Here is a 23,343-nt window from a genome sequence, read left to right as displayed (position 1 = left end):
TCCAAATTTCGATAATTTCTTTCCTACATTTTTTTTTTATTTTATTTCTGATTTTTATGCTTTTTTTACTTTTTATTTTTTCTTACTCTTTCTTTAAATATTGAGAAAAAATTCCTTTTTTTTCATTCAAAAAAATGTATTTTTTCGTCTTTAGGGAATGAGAATTGAAGTCGTTTTTTTCCTCTTAATTTCTTAATTCGAGAGAATATTTTTTACCGTTTTTTTAAATAAAAAAATGAAAAGAAATAAAAAAAAAGATGTAATGTATGGAAAGTTATAAATATTGCTAAACGTTAAACAGTTTTACATTAAGAAAGATATAACTATTGTCGATCGGCGTAAGAAACGCTATAAAATAAAACGTTTTGTTAGCGTAATTTTTCGCTTATATTTTACGTTTACTGCATTATTTCAAAATAGTTTTGAAATTATACGAGATTATTCTTTTTTATTTATTGTTATTACAATTTAATAAAAATTGTCTTCCTTTTAAATTTTAAGTTAAAAAGTAGAAATTAAAAATGTAATTTCTAACGTTTATTTTTAAATAAATAAATTTATTCTTAAAAACTTAGTTTTTTTTCCTTGAAGAAAATTTTAATTTTAATATTTAATAAAAACCTAATGAGATTTTAAAAACTAAAATAAAAGGGAAGAAAGTGAAGAAAATTATTTCAAAAATCAAAATTACCTTCGAGAGGTGATTTAAAATAGAAAAAAAAATTCCTTAATAATTTTTTATTCTCATAGATTCTTATCAATTAATAATAGCATTTATAGTTATTTAAATGTCATTATCACAAAGAAAGAAGTTTACTTTTTTTTTTATTAAGTACGACGAGAGATAGTTTATATTTTCCCCCTTTTTTTCAGAAAAAGGTCCATCGATTTTTATACGATACATTTTTTTTATAAAATTTATCAAAAAAAAAAAAAAATGAGATTTCACTATATTTTTTTTAGTATTAAAATGATTTAAATTCAAGAAAACAAAACCATTTATATAAAGAAAAATCTTATAAATGAATATTTAAATTTTTTCTATCAAATTTTTGTCAAAACTTTTTATTTTCTCTAGAGATTTCTTCTTTCACTTGAATTGAAAATCATTGAAATACTAAAAATGAACTTAAATAAAAATTTCCTATTACCATGAAAATGTTATGTATTGAAAATTTTTCTATTATAATAAAAGGAATCTTGTCCGTAATAACAAGTATATCTCCATTTTTTTTCTCTACACTTAAAGACTATACATAAACATGGAGAGATTGTAGTTACTAAATACCAGAAATAAATAAAATTCTTTTCTTTAAATTAAGAGATGAAAAACGAAAATAAAAAAAAAAAACAATATCACTTGACAAAATACGATTGAACAATAAACTTATTCTTCCTTTCCATTTGGAGACGTAATCTGAAACAAAAGAGAGAAAATTAAACAATTTTTGAATAAATAAATAAGAGCAAATGTTACGCGCGCAAAATGTGGTTTTTCAATTTATTATTGAAAATTTCAAATTTTTTTATTTTCAAATTTTAACTTCAATTTTTGATTTATTTTAGTTTCAAAATTAAAAAATTTTACATTTAATAATTACTATTATTTATTATTTTCAAAAATATTAAATCAAATTGTTTAAAACAATTAAATGATTTTTAAAAATCTTAATCAAATTATTCATTAGAATTCAATTATTTCCAGAAATATAATCAAACACTTCGCAAGAATTCAAATGTTTTCGTAAATAATACAATAAAAATTCTTGATGGGATTCAATTATTTTTGAAACTTTTAATAGAATTCAACAAAAGAGTTTTCGAAAATTTTAATTATAATTTTTTTTTGTCTATTAGTGTTTAATTATTTTAAACAATTTTTAATACATAATTCTTGGCACGAGCTTCAATTATTTTTAATACAATTTTAATGAAAATACTCAAAAAATTTCAATTATTAAATTATTTTTAAAAATTTGAATAAAATTATTCAGAATAATTCAATTATTATTTTTAGTACAATTTTAACAAAATTTCTCAAAATAATTCAATTATTTTCAAAATATTAAAATTTTTGTATGAATTCAAGTATTTTTTAATGCAATTTAAAAAAAAAATTTTCTTCAAACCGAACTAAAATATTTTTCATTTTTCAAAATTCAATAAAATTCAATTTCAATTTCTTAAAAGAATGCAATTATTTTCAACACAATTTTAATTAAATTTCTCAAAAGAATTTAATTATTTAAAAACTTTTTTTTAAAAATAATTGTGCAGAATAATTTAATTATTTTTAAAAATATTAATCAAATTGTATTGTTAAGAATTCAATTATTTTCAAAAATTTTGATAAAATTTGTTGTCTTTTAGTATTTAAATTATTTTTAATATTTTAAATAATTTCTTGAAAGAATTTAATTACTTTCAATAATTTTAATTAAATTCTTCAAAAAAATTCAATTATATTCTCAAAAATATTAATACAATTTTTTACAAAAATTCATAGGAAATTAATATTTCAAATAATTTCAATGAAAACCCATTTGAAATAAAATTATTTCTAAAAATTCCAAATGTAATTCTTCCAAAATTCAATTTTTTTTTAAAGAATTTATGAATAAAATTATTCAAAAATTTAATTTATTTTTATACTTTTCCTTCCTTTAAATTTTCAAAGAATTTAAGTTAAAAATATTTTAAAAATTAATTAATTCCTAAAATTCCTGTAATAACGCTTTTAATATTCAATTATTTTCTAAAATTTAAATTAAAAATTCTTTTAAATCAATTCATATAAGAATTCACTTATGAAAGTCGACTTAATTAAATAGAATAATTTTTGTAAATTCATAAAATAATGTATTTTCAAAAATACAATTATAGATAATTTTTAAAGATAAAAAAATAAAATTCTTTAAAATATAAAATTTTACAAAATTTCCAATTTCTTCAATTTTTTTAAAATTATTTTCATGAATTTAAGTATATATTCAAAAAATTTTAATTACTATTTTTCAAAAACTTAATTTTTTCAGAATTTCCAAATTAAATCTTTCAAATTTCAATTATTTTTGTAAAATAAATATTTATTGTTCTTTATTTGCTTAAAATTTCAAAATTCAATTCCATTAAAATTGTATTAAAAATAATTGAAAGTCTTCGATGCATTTTATTATTTATAAAAATAATTGAATTCCTGTAAAAAATGTTATTATTTATAAAAATAAATGTTTGGGTAGAATTTTATTAAAAAAAATTTTAAATAATTGAATTCTATCGGACAATTTTATTAAAGTATAGTAGATTTATTAAGAATCGTTTGAATTGATAAAAGTTTTTGAAAATAATTGAAATTTTGCCATGAATTTTATTAAAATTTTTGGAAATAATTGAATTTCTCAGAAGAATTTTACTAATTTTGAAAATAATTGAATTTCTACAATCATTTTGTAATTGCTTCAAAATTCAATTTCTTTTAGTGTTTTTAATTAAAATTCTTCTATAAATCCATTATTTTTAATAATCAATTAAAAATATATATTAAAAAAATTAACTAATTTCAGAAGAATTGAAATAATTAAAACTTCTGAAAAATCTACGTTCTTTAAAACGATTTCTAGTTAAATTCATTCAAAATTGAAATTTTACAAAATTTCAAATTAAAATCTTTTGAAATTCATCTGTACTTATGAAAATTGTAAACGCAACTCTTTTAAAATTCAATTAATTTTGAAATAATTATGTAAGATTAGATTTCAAGAATAAACTTTAGAAAATAACAATTTTCCAGGATTTCGATCAAAATTCACTGACTTTTCCAGGTTTTTTCAAAGTTTATAAAATTCCCTGACATTTCCAGGTTTTCCTGGTTTTCAGGTTGCGTGGCAACCCTGCGTAAGAAGTAAAAACGTGGCTTTTTCACATGTTTAATTATTTATTATGAACTTTTTTGTTTTTTGGCTTTTTGACTTTGAACATTTTTATTTTGAATTTTTTGTACTTTGGACTTTTTTTCTTGGATTTTTTGTCCTGTAATCGAATTTAATTAGAATTTACAAAAATTTTAATAAACCTTCTTCGAGAATTTTTTTTTGTTGATAAAATTCTCGGCAAGAATTCAATAATAATTATTTTGCGTTTTCAAATTGAAAAATTTGTCATTTATTAAAGTAGTTCATAAAAATTTGAAAGAATGGAAAATATAAATTTATAAAATAAAAAAAACTTACATCAACTACAACAGGTCTGCCGGGCGGTCTACCTGGAGGTCTGCCAGCAGGTGACATCTTCGTAAATGGATTCTGTTGTTGTTGTTGCTGCTGCTGCTGTTGCTGTCTTTGCATTCGCAAAAGTTGTTGCTGCTGTTGATATTGATACTGTTGTTGTTGAATATACGAATTCATTGCGTAAGGCTATAGAGAACAAAAAATTTTTAAATATTTATGAAACCAAATATGCAAATAATTCAGAAAAACAACGTGTAAAATTGATGAAATATTTGCAAAACAAAATTGCGATTTTTGAATATAATTAAATGGACTGCGGGATATTATATACAAATAAATAAATGTGAAAAATAAATAAATAAATGGTGATTCAACAAAAAATAATGAATTAAATTAAAATCATTACACACTTTCAATTTTTTTAAAAAAGATTTTACCTGTTGAACAAACTGATTTTGATGAGTCCTCTGCATTGCTTGTCGTTCCATTATACTACTATACATGTTTAGAACAGTACTTTGCGCCAATATTCGCAATTCATCGTCAGTCCGGGTAGGATACTGAAAAAAAATTATTATTACAATTTGCAATTCAAGTTTTTTATATTAGATTATTTTTATTCAGAAATTTTTTTATTTTACAGAAATTAAGATTTTCAAAAATTTTCAATTATTCATTTCTACAATTTTTAAATAAAATTTTTCTTTAAATCAATTATTTTTAATAATTTTTGAAAAAGTTCTTCTTTGGGAATTTTTAAATCCATTTGTTTACAATTCAATTTTACCTGAAATTTCGATTATTCTGACATTCTTCAATGAAAAAAAATTAGAAATTAAAAACTTTAAATAATTAAAAAAAAAATTCCATTAAACTTTTTGAGAAAAATTAATACTAAATTTCCTTAAAAATCTTGTCAAGAATTTAATTATTTTTATAGATACTAAAATTATTCGCAGGAATTCAATTATTCACAAAAATTTGAATAACATTCTTCGATATAATTCAATTATTTTTAAAATTAAAAAAATTCTTCGCATGAATTCAATTATTTTTAAAATTGATAAAATTCTCAGCAAGAATTCAATTATTTTCAAAAATGATAAAATTCTTCGTAAATATTCAATTATTTTCAATATTAATTTTTACGTAATTTTGATTATTCTGACATTCTTCAATTAAAATATATATTTGAAAATAAAAACTTGAAGAATTAAAGAAAAATTCAATTAAACTATTTTATAAAATGAATTCTACAGAATTGTTAATCAGAAAGTACGAAAAGTTTAAATTTTCAAAGATTTTAATGTGAAACCTTTTCAAAATTCAATTATTTCTAAAAATTTACGCTATTAGCTTTCAATGTTCAATGATAATGTAAAATTTTAACTGAAATTAATTTTTAAATCAATATTAACTGAAAAAAAATCCACGAGAATTCAATTATTGAAATACAAAAATGAATAAATTATTGAATAATTGAATATTTCGTAAAATTGAATACTCAGAAAGAATTTTCTCAACAAATTTTTAAATATTTGATTTCTCTTGACAAATTTTAATAAAATTTTTAAAAATAAGTTCATTTTTCGGAAATTTGATTAAAATTTTAATTAAAAATAATTGAATTTCTCCAAAGAATTTTTTTAAGAAATTTTGAAAATAATTGAAATTTCGCCAAGAATTTTATTAAAGTTTTGAAAATAATTGAATTCCGGAGAAAAATTTATAAAGATTATTAAAATTTTGACGAGAATTTTTGTAAATTATTGAACACAATTAAAAATTTCTGCGATAAAATATATTAATTTTTGAAAATAATTGAATTCTTGAGACGAATTTGATTAAAATGTCTTTTTAAATAATTAAATTCTTTTATGAAATTTTATTGAAATAGTAGACATTAAAAATAATTGAATTTTGACAAATTTTTAAAATTATTTAAATTTGTACAAAGAATTTTCTTAAAATTATTTTGAAAAAAAAATTGAATTATTTACAAAGAATTTAATTAAACTTTTTTAATAAATTTAATTAAAACTTTATAGAAAATAATACTTAAATTCTAATAAATAAATTGTTTTAAAGGTTTTTAAAATAATTGAATTTCTTTCAGGAATTTTAATAAAATTTTAAGGAATAATTTTATTTTTCGAGGAATTCCATTAAAATTTTATTAAAAATAATTGAAAGTCTGCGATGAGTTTTATTATATTTATGAAAATAAAGAAATGTTAACGTAAAATTTTATTAAATTAAATTCTTTTGGAAAATTTTATTTAAGTAGTAGATTTATTAAAAATCGTTTGAATTGATAAAATTTTTTGAAAATAATTAAAATTTTGCCACGAATTTTATTAAAACTTTTGGAAATAATTGAATTTCTCAGAAGAATTTTACTAATTTGGAAAATAATTGAATTTCTGCAATCATTTTGTAATTGCTTCAAAATTCAATTTCTTTTAGTGTTTTTAATTAAAATTCTTCTATAATTCCATTATTTTTAATAATCAATTAAAAAAAGATATTTAAAAATTTAACTAATTTCAGAAGAATTGGAATAATTAAAATTTTTTTGTTACATGTTAAAAATAATTTGCAATTTTAAATCATTTTTAACTTTAAAGGAGATTTGTTTCATCTGTTTACGTGCAGAATTTGAAAGCTTCATTCTGTAAGTTTATGTAGGCAGAATATCAATACTATGCTCGAAAGAAAATTAAAGAATTTTGTTTCTTATTGAAAAATGAAAGGTTTTAGAGCCTTTCATATTTATTTGGGCATATTTTTTATGCCTTTAAATAAGAAAAAGAGAATTAGAAGAAAAATCCAACTTACGTCTTTTCTCAACAAGGGAACCATACGTTCAACTTCAGAAACTATATTTCCCTGATTAGGGAACATATTTACATTCATTGGATTTAATCCAAATGGATTTACATTATTGAACTGCATCACAGGTCTTCCCTTCTTTTCTTCTTCGTACTCCTGCCACGCTAACTTTCGCTCTTCCTCGTCTAATACTTCATCCAACTGTAAGAAGATAAAAATGTTTTTAACTTCAAATATTTCAACTGAATTTCTTTTACAAGACTTACAAAGACTTTTTTTTCCAATAACGAATAATTTAGTTGCAATTATTTTAATTTTATTATTTCCTTATTCTATTTTTATTCTTTTAATTATTTTCTTTATAATATTTTATAAATAATTTATTTTTATTATTATTTTAATTTAGTTCTATTATTGTTTTTATGATTTTATTAAATAGGCAATTTTCTACGACCTAAATATAAAAACTTGAGTATTTTAGAATATTTTAGTTTGATAAATAAAAAATAGACAAATTTTCAAAAATCTTAATTTAAAAAATTGAATATTTTAGAATATTTTAGTTTAATAAATAAAATATCGAAAATTTGTAATATTGTCTTTTTTGGAAAATTAGTAACTGACCTGATTTTCTAAAAGCGAATCGTGTTCGTGATAATTGTGAACCAAATCCTTGTACTTAAGGAAAAGTTCCGCTAGTAATCGATCTTTCGGTAAACTGAGAGTCTGCGAATCTTTCGGTGGATTTGGATTAAATGTGTACATTTCGTCGAGATCGCTGCTATTGAAATGTCGTTCAATTTGTTGCTCGTCAATGACACGACACGCGAGCGACAATTTCGATACTTGTCGATTGTAAATCTTCTCTTCCATTGTTCCCTTCGACAGGAAACGATAAATGTAACACGGCTTCTTCTGACCGAAACTAAAAAAAAAGAAAAATAGAAATTCACATTTTTAATATTCATATTCATTTAATTGTTTTACATCGATAAATATTAAATATGAAATATTTAGTATTAGTTGATTTACATTATCAGGAATGTCACAAAAATTAAATTTTTTTTTCATGACTTTTCCCTAATTTCCAAACGAAATTTTCACTTTTTCTTCAAAATTATTTTCATAATTTCAATTCAATTACTATTTTCTAGAATTTTCAACTAAAAATCTTCTATAAATTTGTTTACAATTCAATTTTACGAAATTTCGTTTAATCAAGAATTCTTTATTTAAATTTACATTAGGAAATAAAAACTTGAAATAATTTTTAAAAAAATTCAATTTAACTTTTTCAAAAAAAAAAATTAATTCCACAAAATTATTAGTTAAAATTATTCAAATAGAAAATTAAATAATATATTGAATAATTACATTTTTTCTTTAAATTGAATTCTTATAAAGAATTTTATTGAAAAATGATTAATAATTGAATTATTGAGAAGAATTTTATAAAAAAAAGGTTTCAATTATAGATGTTTTTTCGAAAATAAATTATGCAAATTATTACCATATTTATGAAAATAGTAAATATTAAAAATCATTGAATTGTGAAGAATTTTTGGAGAAATAATTAAATTTCATCAAAAGAATTTTGCTGTTTATAAAAATAATTGAAATCATGACGAGAATGTTTTAAAAAAATTTTGAAATTAATAGAATTTCGACGAAGAATTTTGCTATTTATAAAAATAATGAAAATCTTGGCGAGAATTTTAAAAAAATTTTTGAAAATAATTGAATTTCGGCGAAAAATTTTATTAAAATTTTTAAAAATTATTGAATTCTTTGGAGAAATTTTATTAAAATTGTAATAAAAATGTATTAAAAATAATTAAATATCGTGCAAAGAATTATATTAAAATTCTTGTAAATAATTGAAATCCTTCAAAATCCTTCAAAAACTTTTAATAAAATTATTAAAGTAAATTAAATTATTTCAATGAAGTTTATTAAAAATTTAAAAATGTATTAAAAATAATTGAATTCTTTTGAGAAATTGTATTAAAATTAAAATTAAAAAAAAAATTGTATTGATATTTTTGAAAATAATTAAATTCTTTTAAAAAATTTACTTAACATTGAAAATAATTAAACACATAAAACACATAAAAAATTATAATCACAATTTTTTAAAATAATTGAATTCTTTTAAGAAATTTTATTAAAATTTCCAAAAATGATTGAATTCTTTTGAGTATTTGTCTTTTTTCTATTAAAAGTTTTCAAAATAATTGAATTCCATCTAGAATTTTTGTAGAAATTAAGTTGAAAGTAATTCAACTGACCAAAAGATTTACATTATTTTTGAAAATATTTGTCTTCTTATCAAGAATTTTATTAAAATTTTTAAAATGAATTTAAATTTTTTTCGAAGAAAATTAAAATTTTTCCGAAGAATTTAGTTTGAAAATTGTATTGAAAATAACTCAATTCCTATTTAAAGGATTGTATCACATTTTTTGAAAATAATTAAATTCTTCTCACGAATATTATAAATATTTGTAAAAACAATGAAATTATTTCGGGGAATTTCATTTAAATTGTATTGAAAATAATTAAATTTCTTGCTAAGAATGTTATTATTATTTACGAAAATAATTGAATTTTGCAAAAAATTTTATTAAAATTTCTGAAAATAATTGAATTTAAAGAAAATAATTGAATTCCGTCGAAGAATTTTTTTATTTATGAAAATAATTAAATTCTCGCAAAGAATTTTATTAAAATTAAAAAAAATCCTAATTAAATTCTTTTGAAGAATGTCTTAATTTTTTTAAAATAATGAAGTTTTTTAATAATTTTAATTGAAAATTTTGAAAGCAATTGAATTTTAAAAAGAAGAATTTTATTAAAAATTGTATTGAAAATAATTGAAATCCTGTTAAGAATTTTATTATTTATAAAAAATAATTTAACTCTTGGGAAGAATTTTACTATTTTTAAAAATAATTGAATTGTTCCGAAGAAATTTATTAAAATTTTAGAAAATAAATGAATTTCATGTAAATATTTGAAAAAATATTTCAATTCTTTCGAGGAATTCTATATTAAAATTGTTTCGAAAAGAATTGAATTTCTTCAAAGGATTTTACTATTTATAAAAATAATTTAACTGTTTCGAAGGATTTATTAAAATTTTGGAAAGAATTAAAATGTTTTGAAAAAAAATTATTAAAATTTCAGAAAATAATTGAATTGTTTTGGAGAATTTTATGGAAATATTTGAAAATAATTGAATTTCTGTAAAAAATTTTATTGAAATTAAGTAATATTGAAAATAATAAAATTCATCAAAAGAATTTTATTATTTTTTGAAAATAATTGAATTCTTTCAATTTTTTTTGACGAATATATGTAAAAATTGCATTGAAAGTAGTTTAATTTTTATATAGAATTTTTTTTAAAAATATTTTGATAATAATTGAATTATTTTTAGAGAATTTTAAATTCTTGTTGAAATTCAGTTTTGTGGAAATTTTTGAAAAGATTTAAATCCATTCTTGTAATTTTATTTAAAAATAATTCATTTCCTGCAAAGAGTTAAAACTCTTTCGAACTCTATTTATAAAAATAATTGAATTGTTTTGAAGGATTTATTAAAATTTTAGAAATAATTAAATTATTTCGTAAAATTTTTTAACGAATTAAGAGAAAAATTAAATTTTTTCACGAAATTTTATTGAAAATAATTGAATTTCCGCAAAGAGTTTTACTATTTAAAAAAAATAATTGAATTGTTTTCATGAATTTATTAAAATTTTTGGAAAATAATTTAATTATTTCGTGAAGATTTATTAAAATTTTGTTAAATTTCACAAAAATTTTTACTACATTTTTTATAAAAATAATTGAATTCTTCCAAAGAATGTTATTATTTATAAAAAAAAAACGCTGTTTATATTCTTAATCGTAATATAAAAAATAGTAATAAATATAAACTTAATATATGAATTTCTTTTAGTTAAAAAGTATTAATAAGAATGAATGATAATTTTTATCGTCTCATTGTTCAATAATAATTAATTAATTAATTAATAACAAAACGTATGAAATAAATAAACAAAACGTACCGATATATTCTGAAAATACTCTGCACATCATGAGAGGGATTCCAGCTGGCATCGAAAATTATCACACGATTTGCAGCGGTTAAATTAATTCCCAAACCTCCGGCTCTCGTCGATATGAGAAATAATCTGGCTCTTGTGTTTGTTTCGCGATTAAAGATTTTACACCAAAGCGCTCGATTATCCGCTGAGGTTTGACCATCGAGTCGGAAATAATCTAATCCCAAACTCCAGCTTCCACTGTGATTCTCAATATTCTCCGATTCGGTGTTATTTTGTGCGGCGTCGTCAATTCGAGAAAGAAAATCCTCAATGAGTGTTAGAGAATAAAGTGATTGTGAAAAAACGAGTCTGGAAAAAAAAGTAAAAATACATTTTTTTTTTCTTAAATTACAATAATTCAAAAATCAGTTCAATTTAAAATTACAAAATTTATTCGTTTATGTTTATAACCTTTAAAAAATCGGGCATTCAAATTCCAGAAAAATTCCCGTATTTCTTTTTTATATTTTTTGTTCTATGTATACTTACACTTTGTCGCCGAGTTTTTCGCTCTCCTTCAAAATTCCAAAGAGAAGAACTAATTTAGCAGAAACTCGCATATCGTCGAAATGTTCAGGTTTTATCATTTCCGACCACCATTCTCTTGGCTCTATAGTCTCTGGTTCTGCCTCCGCTCCTGCATTTTCTGTAATATTAATGTTAGTTGTATTCAGTCTTTGTACTCGTTAATTAATTTAAAAAAAAAGTAGCTTTAAGACTGAATTATATTTAAAAATAATTTTTAGTTAAGTGAAAAAATAATAAAATTTATTTCAATAAAATTTGACAAAATTTTCAATGTTTTCAATTTTTTTAAAAATTATTTTCGAGAATAATAAAAATAAATAGAAAATAATTTACTTATTTCTAAAAATTTTTGTAAAATTCAATTATTTTTCTAATTTTCAATTAGAATTCTTCAATTTTTCAAAATTATTTTCGGATATTCAACTATCTTGAAAAAAATTACAATTTTTCAAAAACTTAATTTTTTTTCGTTTCTAATAGGCAATAATTATAATTAAAAATTCTTACCAACGGGATTGGCTCGTGTTCCTCGACGGGGAGCTGGTACTTCCTTGTCAGAATCAACACACTGAACATCACTTCCATCATTGTCGCTATTAGAAGAGCTTCCCGATGTATCACTTCCGTCGTCGATAAAATCTTTCAGCGAACCCTCCGAGTCAGACTCTTCTTCAAGTCTTTTCTTTTCCATTTTCTCCGCATTCATTCTCATAACAATTGGATGAGTGCAGATTCTTTGCAATGCGTGATAATCAGCAAAAAGTTTCGGTCCTCTAGCTGATCCTCTAAAAATAAAGAAAGCAATTCAATTTTTTTTAGTTATTTATTCTTCTTCTTTATTAATTGAAATTACTTAAGAATTTTATTTTGAAAGAACAAAAGAAAATTTATTTTATTCCCTTTTTTAAAACTTTCAATAAATAAATTTTTCCTCCGATAAAATGTTCAATATTATACAAAATTCTTTTCATTAGAAATTATTACAACGCTATAACTTTTAGTTTTCTGTATTCTTTCCTATATTTTTCTAATTCTCTTTTTTGTAATTTTCTCACTTTAATATTTTTTGTTATATTTAATATCGAAAATATTTCTTAAAACTGAAAATTTGAAAAAAATTTGAAAAAGTAATTTAGATAAAGGCAGCAAAGAATAGAAATTAAAAAAATTTATTTACCCTCTTGTAAAATTGTCGAGATAATACTGATAAAGTTCAACTTGTAGTGGTGACAATTTCACAGAAATGACGTATTCCTGTTTTGGTGGCAGGAAAGGCGTGAGTACAGAATAATCGAAACGTTGAACGCTGCCCTCCAATAAATTATGAAGAATAAACGCGCGTTTCTTCATTAATTTCACATCGTACGGCGTTGAATCAGCAGTCGATCCATTTTTAATCGGATTAACGAATCGATTTGAAAATTCCTTCTTCGTTCCAAGAAGATTTGGTTTCACGAATTGAACCATACAATGATCTGCAGAAGAGAAATATCTCAATAATTAATTCGAGAGCAAAAAATAAATTTCATTAAATACCTTTGAAAAATTTAATTCTTTTCCTAAATAATAAAATTCTTCGCTGATATTCAATTATTTTGGAAAATTTCAATTAAATTCTTTATGAAAATTGAAATAGTTTTATTACAATTTTAATAAAATACTTATCAAGATTTCAATTAATATAAAACATAAAGAAATGGATCACCCCGAGTCTTCGACTCGAAGTGATCCATTTCTTTATAATTTATAATAATTAAAGATGACCGACAGACAAAATCATTATTTTATTATTATAAAAATATTGTTACTGTAATTTCTTCAAAATTATTTGTATCATTTCAATTCAATTCACATTTTCTAGAATTCTTAACTAAAATTCTACTTTAAATCAATAACATCAATTATTATTCAATTAAACTTTTTCAAAAAAAATTAATTCTACAGAATTTTTAGTTAAAAGTAAGAAAAATAATAATTTAATTCTACGAGAAATCAATTATTTAAAAACAAAAATAATTAATATTGAATGTTTCTTAAAATTTAATTTTTACGAAGAATTGTATTAACAACTTTTGAAAATATTTAATTTCTTTTAAGGAATTTAATTAAAATTTTAATGAAATTTATTATGTTAAAGAATTTTATAACAATTTTTGAAACTAATTGAAAACTTTTTGAAGAATTTTATTAAATTTTTTTAAAAATAATTTAATTCTTGAGAAGAGTTTGAATAATAATTTTTGAAAACAATTGAATTCATGAGAAGAATTTTATTAAAATTTTTGAAAATAATTGACTTCTTGAGAAGAATTATTAAAAAAATTTTTGACAATAATTTAATTCTTGAGAAGAATGTTTCCTATCTATTTATAAAAATAATTTAATTCTTGACAAAATTTTAAAAAAATTTTGAAAATAATTTAATTTCTGCAAACTACTTAATTACTTTTTAAAAGAATTGAATTCTTGTGATGAATTTTGATATTTATCAAAATAATTGAATTTTGGAAAAGAATTTTATTAAAATTCTTTGGAATAATTAATTTTATGGGAAGAATTTTGTTGTTTATCAAGATAATTGAATTCTTTTGCAGATTTTTATTATTTATGAAAATAATTGAATTCTTGACAAGAAATTTATAGAAATTTTTTAAAATAATTGAATTCTTTCGAAAAATTTGATTATTTATGCGATTTTGTTGTTTATCAAGCTAATTGAATTCTTTTGCAAAATTACTTAAAAATTTTTGAAAATAATTAATTTTTTGCGATGAATTAAATGTTATTTATGAAAATATTTGAATTATTGCAACAAATTTTATTGAATAATTGAATGTTTCTTAAAATTGAATTCTTTCCTCAAGTTTTAATAAAATTTTTAATAATAATTGCATTTTTCAAGGAATTTATTTAAATTTATATTAAAAATATTTGAAATTCTGCGATGAAAATAATTGAATTCGTAAATGAAATTTTACTATTTATGAAAATAATTGAATCTTTTCTTACAATTGTAAATTGTAAATATTAAAAATTATTGAATTGCAAAAAACTTTTGAAAGTAATTGAACTTTTGCAAAGATTTTTATAAATTTTTGAAAATAATTGAATTCTTGGGCGAAACATTTTGCTATTTGTAAAGATAATTGAATTCTTGACGAGATATTCGTGAAATTTTTAAAAAATAATTGAATTTCTTCGAAGAATTTCATTACTTTTGAAAATAATTGAATTCTTGGGATGAATATTGTAACTTATGAAAATAATTGAATTTTGTAAAGAATTTTATTAAAATTCCTAAAAATTATTGAATTTCTGTGAAGAATTTTGTTATTTATCAAGATAAGTGCATTAAAACTTTTATTTTAATTAAATAATAAAATAATTGACTTCTTGAGAAGAATACTTAAAATTTTTTTGACAATTTAATTCTAGAGAAGAATTTTCCTATCTATTTATAAAGATAATTTAATTCTTGACGAGAATTTTTAAAAAAATTTGAAAATAATTTAATTTCTGCAAAGTATTCCAATTACTTTTTAAAAGAATTGAATTCTTGAATTCTTTTGATATTTATCAAAATAATTGAATCTTTTCGTAGAATTGTATCAAAAAGGTTTTTCTATAATTAAATCTGTTCTGTTGATAAATTTTATGAAAATAGTAAATATTGAAAATTACTGAATTGCAAAAAACTTGTGAAAGTAATTGAACTTTTGCAAAGATTTGTATAAATTTTTGAAAATAATTGAATTTTTGGGCGAAAAATTTTGCTATTTGTAAAGATAATTGAATTCTTGACGAGATATTTGTGAAAATTTAAAAAAAAAATGAATTTCTTCGAAGAATTTCATTATTTATGTATTTTTAAAATATTAAATTATTAAAATTGAATTTTAAATAATAATTTTTGGAATACACTCGATTCTCGTTATAACGACGATCTTGGGACTTCGAAATCTCGATATTACGACGGAAGGAGGAATCCTACTTCACGTTCTATTCAAACACATGAATTTATCTGTGATTAACAGAACAAAACGTCAAATACGTGTAAAAAATTTCGTAAAGTATGTTTATTTATATTAAAAGTTTCTGCATTATGGAATCAGTTAAAAGAAAAAGTAAGAATTTTTAATAATAATCAGATCACTGATTCTTTAGGTTAAATAAAGTTAAGGGTTGATTAACTTAGTCGTTTTTTTTTGAGTTAACCAAAATTTTGGTTAAATTAAATTCTTAAATTCGTTCGTGTTTTTTTTGTCGTTGTATCGAGAGTTTTAATGTTCGTTGTAACGAGAGAACGTTGTAACGAGATTCGTTATAACAAGATTCGAGTGTATTCAATAAAACTATTAAGGAAAGTGAAAATAATTTACATTCTACTAAATTGTTCTGCAGTGGAGTTCCAGTGAGAACTACTCTTCTAAGTGTTTTAACTCTTCGCATTGCCTTGCTCAATGCTGTATCTTCATTTTTCAATAAATGACCTTCATCACAGACAATAACATCTGGTCCTGGATCAACTAAACATTGCAAGAACGATGTTTGCATTGATTTTTTCAGTCTTTTACCAGTTGCCGTCAACGTACGAAACATGTCATAGCCAATTATTAATACTCCGCCATTTTTCTTCCAATATTCAAGCTGATATTTCCTCTCGAAATTCTGCTTAAATCTAAAATGAAAAAAAAAGACAATTATTTTAGACATATTAAATAAAAAATTCAATAAAATTCTTCGCACGAATTCGAGTACAATTTTCAACTCTTATTTTTATTTATTTTTCCACAGAAATTAAAATTTCAAACAATTTGAATTTTTAATTAAAATTAATTATTAATAATTCTTTAATTTTTTTTTTTATTTAAAATAAAAGAAAAAGGAGAAATTTACCTTCCGAGTTCGATGACATCAATGTCGTCATAATTTTTGAGATCCTTGAGCCACATTTCAAATTCGCCGGCCCAATTGAGAGCTGTACTCAGCGGACAGACAATCATTACATTATTAACACCAGTCTCCTTATGGCTGAGAAGAGTGTGAACCAATGTGACGACTTGAAAAGTTTTTCCTAAGCCCATACAATGGGCAATAATACATCCCGAGCCCTTGGACGAATTAATTCGACTCACAGACTCGAAACAGGCGTCCCACATGAATTTTATTCCCTTTGCCTGATGGGGTTTTAAACGCTTCACTAATCCAGGATCAACCGAGATTAATTCCTTCTTCGTCTCCTCATCAAAATCTAATACCAATTTATCAACTTTTTCCTCTCCCGCCAATCGAATCTCGTACATTTCATTGTACTGAAAAATCGAAAACAATATAAATTCAATAAATTAAAATAAATAAATAAAACAAAAACAAAATTTGAAAATAATTGAATTCATTTCAAAAATTCATTTCAAAGTTTTAAAATAATTGTGTTTATTATTAATTGTAATTAACTATTTTCCTATTAAATTATATTAAAATTATTCATAGAAAATTTAATTCTTTTAAACAATTTTATTAGAGTTTTTGTAAATGATTAAATTTTTTTTTTAAGAATTTCATTAAATTTCATAAAAATAATGTAATTTTTTAAAGTAAATTTTAATTGAAAATTTGGAAAATAATTGAAATTTACAAAGAATTTTATTAAAAACTTTTGAGAACAATTGAATTTTTTAGAAAAATTTTATTACAATTTTTAAAAATAATTGATTCTGTTAGATAAATTTTATTAAAAATTATCTTGAATATAATTGAATTTTTTCCTAGAAATTTTATGAAAATTGGATTGAAAAGAATTGAATTTTTTAGAATAATTTTATTATTTACAAAAATAATTGAATTCTTGGCAAGAATTTTACAATTTATAAAATTAATTGAATTGTTTCGAAGAATTTTATCTGAATTTTTGAAAATAATTGAATTTATTTGAACGAATTTTATTAAAAAATTTTGAAAATTATTTTTTAAAAAGAATTTTATCAAAATTTTTGAAAGTAATTGAATTTATTTATTTATTTACACGGGCCGTGTAATTTAATATTGAAATTCTTGAAAATAATCGAATTTAATTAATATTTTTAAAAATGATTTATCAGATTTAGATAAAACAGCTTTTCCTCTGAGAGAATTATATTTTTTCTTACCACTTTTTGTCTTTCTGCGATTCTCTTGAGACGTTCCTCTTCTTCTTTAGCCGCTTGTTTTGTGTCATCGGCGACTTGTTTGTCTTTGAGAACTTTTCGTATATTTTTTCTGCCACCCTTAATTGGTGAACTCTGTGAATTAGTGACAGCCTCGCTATCGCTATCACTATCGCTAACTGGTTTTATTCGTTTTCTTTTAGTTTTCGGTCTGAAAAGAACAAAAAAAAAAAATTATAAAACAAAACCATTTTGAAATGTGCAAAAAATAGATGCAAATTTAAAAATCAAAAATAAAAAAAAAAGTAAAATAAATAATAAATAAATCAATAAAATAGAGAATAAATAATTGAAAATATAATAGAAAAAAGAATGTAATAATTGAAATTAAAAAAGTTAAAACATTTGCAATTCCTTTTGATTTTTAATAATAAAAGTCGATTAAAATTTACTTTTTCTCTTCAATTGAATCATCAGAGTCTGTAGATTTTTGTTTTCCTCGTTTACGTGATTTTTTCGTATCTTCCTTCGATTTCGAGGCTTTTGAAGAACTTGAACTTTCCTCCGAGTCACTGAGAATTTCAATATCCGAATCTGAATCTAATATTTTTCTCTTGACACGCTTTTTCTTTTTTTTAATTTGCGAATCCTCTTCATTTGAACTGGAACTGAAAAAGAATACAATAAAATTAAATAAATAATTTACACCTAAAAATATTCTTAAGCAAACTTTAAATAATTAAAAATTGTAATATAATTATTTAAATTTTAACACATTTTTATTATTATTATCATTATTATTATAAATTTCGATAATTAGATAAAATATTTATTTAAAAGAAAACTCACTCGTCCTTCTTTTTCTTCTTCTCTTTCTCTTTCTCTTCCAATTTCTTTTTTCGCTTATCGAACTTTGCTTTCTCAACTTCAGAATCTGAATCTGAAATTTTTGTGCTAAGTAATTTATCATTTTTGTATTTGTCCTTTGCCGTTTGCTTCTTAGATTCCTAAAGGGAGAAAAAGACAAAAAATTAATTAATTCTTGACAAACTAAAAAGAACAGAAGGTGTAAAAAAAACTTATTTATTCTTAATTATAATATATATACAATTATTAATAAAAAAGGAAAAAATTAATTTTATTTCAAAAATTTAGAATTATTTTATAAATAATTATATGCAACCGAAAGAATTTATTTAATTTACCTTTTCGTCAGTTGAGGAATCATCGCTGTTATTTTTCTCTGATTTGTCTTCCTCAGTTTTTACTTCCTCTACTTTTTCTTTCTTCTTCGATTCTTTAGGCGCTTTTTCTTTATTTTTCTTGCCTTTATTCTCCTCTATCGCATTTTCAGTCTCATCGAAAATTTCAGGTGCCATTTCTATTTTTAAAACACGTAAAAAAAATTGAGGTGAGAAAATAAATTTATTCATTATCGTGTTATGAGTATTTTTTCACTACAAGTATTAAATTTAATTCAATTATTTTCCAAATTTTAAATTCGAATTCTTCAAAAATAGTTTTAAATATTCAAATTTCTTCAAAATAATTTTTAAAAATAAACAAATAAAATTTATTAAAATAAAAAATTTATTTCAATGAAATTTTATAAAATTTTCAATTGTTTCAATTTTTTAAAATTGTTTTCGGAAATAGAATTATTTTTAAAAAATATTATTAATTATAATTATGAATATTAAGATTTTTAAAAATTTTAAATTCAATAACATATAAGAATATTATTATAAAACATGAAGATATCGATCACTCCGAGTCTTCGACTCGGAGTAATCGCTTTCTTCATGTTTTATAATCATAAAAACTTGATACTATCATTATTTTATATTATAAAATTATTGTTACTGTAATTTCTTCAAAATTATTTTCATTTCAATTCAATTGCTCATTTCTAGAATTTTTAACTAAAATTCTTCTTGAACTTAATTTTTTTTTTATAATTTTTGAAAAAGTTCTTTGAGAATTTTCAAATTCTTTTGTTTACAATTTAACGTAATTTCGATTATTCTGACATTCTTCAATTAAATATATATTAGAAAATAAAAACTTGAAGAATTAAAGAAAAATTCAATTAAACTTTTTTAAAAAAATTAATTCTATAGAATTGTTAATCAAAAAGTACGAAAAGTTAAAGTTTTCAAAGATTTTAATTTGAAATCTTTTTAAAATTCAATTATTTCTAAAAATTTACGCTATTAGCTTTTAATATTTAATGATAATGTAAAATGTTAACTGAAATTAATTTTTAAATCAATATTTACTAAAAAAAAATCCACGAGAATTCAATTATTGAAATACAAAAATGAATAATTTATTGAATAATTGAATATTTCGTAAAATTGAACTCTCAGAAAGAATTTTCTCAACAAATTTTTGAATATTTGATTTCTCTAGACAAATTTTAATAAAATTTTTAAAAATAAGTTCTTTTCTCGGAAATTTGTTTAAAATTTCAATTAAAAATAATTGAATTTCTCCAAAGAATTTTTTAAGAGTTTTTGAAAATAATTGAATTTTTGCCGAGAATTTTATTAAAATTTTTGAAAATAATTGAATTTCGGAGAAAAATTTATAAAGATTATTGAAATTTTGACGAGAATTTTTGTAAATTATTGAACACAATTAAATTTCTGCGAAAAATTATATTAATTTTTGAAAATAATTGAATTCTTGAGACGAATTTTATTAAAATATGTCTTTTTAAATAATTGAATTCTTTTATGAAATTTTATTAAAATAGTAGACATTGAAAATAATTGAATTTTGACAAATTTTTTGAAATTATTCAAATTTCTACGAAGAATTTTATTAAAATTATTTTTAAAAAAATTGAATTATTGTTACAAAGAATTTCATTAAAATTTTTGAAAATAATTTAATTTTTTCAAGAAATTTAATTAAAACTTTATAGAAAATAATACTTAAATTCTAATAAATAAATTGTAGCAAAGGTTTTTAAAATAATTGAATTTCTTTGATGAATTTTATAAAAATTTTTTAGAATAATTTCATTTTTCGAGGAATTCCATTCAAATTGTATTAAAAATAATTGAAAGTCTGCGATGAGTTTTATTATTTATGAAAATAATTGAATTCCTGAATAAAAAATGTTATTATTTACGAAAATAATGAAATGTTTGCGTAGAATTTTATTAAAAATTTTTTTAAATAATTCAATTGTTTTGGACAATTTTATTAAAGTAGTAGATTTATTAAAAATTATTGAATTGAGGAAAGTTTTTTTAAATAATTGAAATTTTGCCATAAATTTTATTAAAATTGTTGAAAATAATTGAATTTCTAAGAAGAATTTTACTACTTTTGAAAATAATTGAATTCTTGGGACGAATTTTATTAAAATGTCTTTTCAAATAATTGAATTCTTTTATGAAATTTTATTGAAATAGTAGTCATGGAAAATAATTGAATTTTGACAAATTTTTGAAATTATTTAAATTTCTGTGAAGAATTTTATTAAAATTATTTTGAAAAAAATTGAATTGTTACAAAGAATTTCATTAAAATTTTTGAAAATAATTTAATTTTTTTCAAGAAATTTAATTAAAACTTTATAGAAAATAATACTTAAATTCTAATAAATAAATTATAGCAAAGGTTTTTAAAATAATTGAATTTTTTGATGAATTTTAATAAAATTTTTGAGAATAATTTCATTTTTCGAGAAAAAAAAAAAAAAAAAAAAAAAAAAAAAAAAAAAAAAAAAAAAAAAAAAAAAAAAAATTGTATAAAAAATAATTTAAAGTCAGCGATGAGTTTTGTTATTTATGAAAATAATTGAATTCCTGTAAAAAATGTTATTATTTATGAAAAAAAAAAAATGTTTTCGTAGAATTTTATTAAAAATTTTTTTAAAAAATTGAATTCTTTTGGACAATTTTATAAAAGTAGTAGATTTATAAAAAATTATTGAATTGAGGAAAGTTTTTTTAAATAATTGAAATTTTGCCATAAATTTTATTAAAATTGTTAAAAATAATTGAATTTCTAAGAAAAATTTTACTACTTTTGAAAATAATTGAATTTCTGCAATCATTTGTAATTGCTTCAAAATTTAATTTCTTTTAGTGTTTTTAATTAAAATTCTTCTATAAATCCATTATTTTTAATAATCAATTAAAAATATATATTAAAAAATTTAACTAATTTCAGAAGAATTGGAATAATTAAAATTTCTCAAAAGTTTACGTTCCTTAAGGTTATGTTATTCAGGGGTCACGTGACTCATAGTAAAGTATATGGGGCACGTGACCACTGAATAACATGCCCTTAAGACGATTTCTAGTTAAATTCATTCAAAATTGAAATTTTACAAAATTTCAAATTAAAATCTTTTGAAATTTATCTGTACTTATGAAAATTGTAAACGCAACTCTTTTAAAATTCAATTAATTTTCAAATATTTATGTAAAATTAGATTTCAAGAATAAACTTTAGAAAATAACAATTTTCCAGGATTTCGATCAAAATTCCCTGACTTTTCCAGGTTTTTTCAAGGTTTATAAAATTCTTTGACATTTCCAGGTTTTCCAGGTTTCCAGGTTGCGTGGCAACCCTGTTTTGGAAATAAAATAAAAAAAAAAAAAGAATTGCCAAAAGAAATGATAATAATTGTAATATATAATTAATAACTCACCAACATCTGATCCAGAACTGGCGAGTAATAAATCTTTAGCATTCTGTTCAGCAGCATTGAAAAGATCTTTTTTTGTGACAATTTTTTTTGGCAACTCATTTGCGGATTCATCGTCAGAAGTTTTCATTAGCTCCTGTTTATCATCAACTTCACCATTTTCCACTTTATTCAAATGATCCATTAATGTGTCATCCTTCTCGTTGACTTTCTTTCGATTTCGTTGATTTACTTTGGATTCAGAACCATCGTTATCATCGTCCGACGATGAAACAAACTTATTGCGTTTTCGTACTTTCTCCAAATTATCCATTGATAAAAGACTAGAAAATTTTCATTCGAAATTATAAAAAAAAATATTACAATTGAAATTTAATTATTTCATAATATTGTTTTATTAATTAAAATAATTATTAAAATATTAAATAACTAGAAAGTGAAACGGGTATTGTTAATAATGTACTATTTTTCAGACATCATAAATTCGCTTCAATTTAAAGAATAAATTTCCAAATAATTAGACTAATTTTATAATTTATGTATTAGCAATTTTTTTTTTTATTGTTTTTTGTTTATTTTATTTTTGTTTACTAGAATTTTACAATTAAAAAATAAGAAAAATATTAGAAAGGAATTTGTCAGATTTGGATAATTTTTTGGATAAAGGATATTTTTGAATAGGATGTTCATGATAACTAAAAATACTATTTAAATCTATAAACCATCAATAAAATTACTAAAAACAGACGCGTAAATATTTCTCACACTGAACTTATAAAAAATTTGTTTAATGTCGAATTTTAAATTATCGAATCTCTAACAAAAGAAAATTT

General features: G+C 20.6%; 1 protein-coding gene across 3 annotated transcripts in view; it reads right to left on the bottom strand.

The window, feature by feature from the left end:
* Window positions 1-723: 723 nt before the first annotated feature.
* The window catches only part of LOC122502597 (transcriptional regulator ATRX homolog), a 30,103-nt gene continuing 7,483 nt past the window's right edge, over window positions 724-23,343 (bottom strand). For all 3 annotated transcript variants that reach the window (XM_043612736.1, XM_043612737.1, XM_043612738.1), the window contains 16 exons: window positions 22,514-22,833; window positions 19,047-19,222; window positions 18,691-18,848; window positions 18,294-18,509; window positions 17,845-18,052; window positions 16,595-17,010; window positions 16,078-16,376; window positions 12,876-13,173; window positions 12,206-12,483; window positions 11,660-11,816; window positions 11,132-11,479; window positions 7,683-7,983; window positions 7,065-7,259; window positions 4,664-4,786; window positions 4,230-4,412; window positions 724-1,417 (listed from right to left, as the gene is read on the bottom strand). In XM_043612736.1, coding sequence (XP_043468671.1) covers window positions 1,388-1,417; window positions 4,230-4,412; window positions 4,664-4,786; window positions 7,065-7,259; window positions 7,683-7,983; window positions 11,132-11,479; window positions 11,660-11,816; window positions 12,206-12,483; window positions 12,876-13,173; window positions 16,078-16,376; window positions 16,595-17,010; window positions 17,845-18,052; window positions 18,294-18,509; window positions 18,691-18,848; window positions 19,047-19,222; window positions 22,514-22,833 — 3,706 coding nt within the window. In that variant the 3' untranslated portion in view covers window positions 724-1,387. The remainder of the gene's footprint in view (window positions 1,418-4,229; window positions 4,413-4,663; window positions 4,787-7,064; window positions 7,260-7,682; window positions 7,984-11,131; window positions 11,480-11,659; window positions 11,817-12,205; window positions 12,484-12,875; window positions 13,174-16,077; window positions 16,377-16,594; window positions 17,011-17,844; window positions 18,053-18,293; window positions 18,510-18,690; window positions 18,849-19,046; window positions 19,223-22,513; window positions 22,834-23,343) is intronic.

This window comes from Leptopilina heterotoma, unplaced genomic scaffold (assembly GCF_015476425.1).
Source record: "Leptopilina heterotoma isolate Lh14 unplaced genomic scaffold, ASM1547642v1 Lhet_235, whole genome shotgun sequence".
In the NCBI taxonomy this organism is placed as follows: Eukaryota; Metazoa; Arthropoda; class Insecta; order Hymenoptera; family Figitidae; genus Leptopilina; species Leptopilina heterotoma.
Note: the sequence above shows the minus strand (reverse complement) of the source record. Positions and strands in the feature narration are given on the sequence as shown.